We start from the raw sequence: 1,931 nt of genomic DNA, 5'->3' as shown, positions 1-1,931 counted from the left end.
AAAAAAAAAAAAAAAAAAAAAAAAAAAAAAAAAAAAAAAAAAAAAAAGAATAGACAACGAACACTAAGGCACAAGGAGGTTGTATTGGTACAAAGTAAAACATATACTTCTCCTCTATAAAGGACCATTAAGCAAGATAATATCCATGACTCTTAGAAAATGGAAAGCCTTTTTGTGATAGTTCTTTCTGGGGTGGGGGGTTTCTCTAACTCCAGCCCCCTAGGCTTTCATTTTTGTGGCTTCCTTATATTTTCAATATACCAGTTATCCGTTTCTTATATAATATATATATATATATATATATATATATATATTATAAACAGATCTATCACAATTTACAGTATAGTATTTCATGTTATAAACTCAATTTATTTTAGTTCAATTACAATATGTATAATATATTATATTATAAATTACATGATAATGTAAAATAAAAATTATACAAAATTCATAATAAAAAAAACATAAGTTATATAATAATGGTTTATATTCAACCTAATATTTAGTTTTGCAACTAGAACTAGTTTCATGGTCTATATGTATTATAGAACATATTTTGAACATTTGTTTAAACTGAAATCCAATTTCTAAATTTGTTACCAAACACATATTTGAAAGCATGAAATACAACTGAATTTTCATTTAATCCTTATTTTCAAAATTTGATTTTCAGATTGTCTACCAAACAAACAGACACTCTCTTTCAAAATTGAACGAATGTATCTCAAAAATTCAGTTGACTCATAATTTGGGACTCAAGACATGATATTTCATATGAAAAGATTACCTGTAAGAATTGCTTGATCAACACGCAGCTGATTACTAAGCATCTCAATCATTCGCATATCAGCAGGAATTTTGCACCCCACTATTCCACATAAAAATTAAAATGAATTTCTTCTAAATGATAATGAATTATAATTCCTTCATGGAAAATAATTCTTTTGCACTCAGAATGAATAAACTTACCAGCAACTTCTACAATATCACCAGGAACAAGCTCTGTAGCCGGAAGTATTGAAAAGCAACCTGCAAAAGATACTTTGCGGTGAATAGCTGTTCAGAAAAAATGAAGTAGCAGGATTGGCACAAGATTGACATCTAGAATTCATTTTCTCCCCCTTTTGATCGAACTAATTCATTAACATTATGGGAGAAGATAAATAAAATATCCAAACAATAAGTTGTACTGCCTTAAGCATTCAAAAAGGTTTGAAAGAATATGGACACCACAAACCCAAATTTCCCTTTAAATAAACTGATTACCCCGCACATTCATAAAAGACAGAAAAACTATAATGGAGTAGGATTTGAGAAATGATTTATTCATATAAGAAACAAATACGTTTTTTATAAGAAAGTAAGCTTTCGTTAATAGATATAAATATATATATATAATGGCATACAAAATATGAAAATGAAAGAATATACGAGGGCGTACTAAAGTTGAAAAAAACAATATATTTAAAAGATGAAAGAATACAAGAGAGAGAGAGAAATTATAAAAAAAAAAAAAAAAATCCTCCTCAAGCCAAGTCAAGGGCAGTTTCTTAAAAATTTTGTAGTTTCTTGCAAACCAAATCACCCAACTACCTATCAAAAAGCTACATGCATTTTAAGTGAGGAAATCACATTTTTAACATTTTTAATCTATAATTTCAACAAACATATGAAATTCAAATTAGGGGAAATTGCCACCATTAAATAAGTAAAGCTGATTGGTACAATTGATGAAACAGGAATGAATATCATTGTTAATTGAAATATACAAAAACAAAATGAAAAGTTGTTTTGAAAAAGAAAGAGCTTTGGTATACAAAAACAGGCAAGCTGCTTCAAAAGAAACCAAGGGTTTACAAAATAGCTCTACACTTTGCTGTTATTAGAATAATTTCCTTCTTCACATTAAAAAAAGTCTTTTTTTTTTTTTT

General features: G+C 27.6%; 1 protein-coding gene across 1 annotated transcript in view; it reads right to left on the bottom strand.

Moving 5' to 3' along the window:
* Positions 1 to 1,931, bottom strand: part of LOC111496395 (calcium-transporting ATPase 3, endoplasmic reticulum-type) — a 26,917-nt gene that overhangs the window by 15,816 nt on the left and 9,170 nt on the right. The window contains exons 8-9 of the mRNA XM_023146807.1: positions 970 to 1,029; positions 788 to 868 (exon numbers count right to left, since the gene is read on the bottom strand). Of these exons, the coding sequence (XP_023002575.1) occupies positions 788 to 868; positions 970 to 1,029 (141 nt within the window). The remainder of the gene's footprint in view (positions 1 to 787; positions 869 to 969; positions 1,030 to 1,931) is intronic.

This window comes from Cucurbita maxima, unplaced genomic scaffold (genome assembly GCF_002738345.1).
Source record: "Cucurbita maxima cultivar Rimu unplaced genomic scaffold, Cmax_1.0 Cma_Scf00022, whole genome shotgun sequence".
Lineage (NCBI taxonomy): Eukaryota > Viridiplantae > Streptophyta > Magnoliopsida > Cucurbitales > Cucurbitaceae > Cucurbita > Cucurbita maxima.
This window is presented reverse-complemented; position numbering and strand designations above follow the sequence as displayed.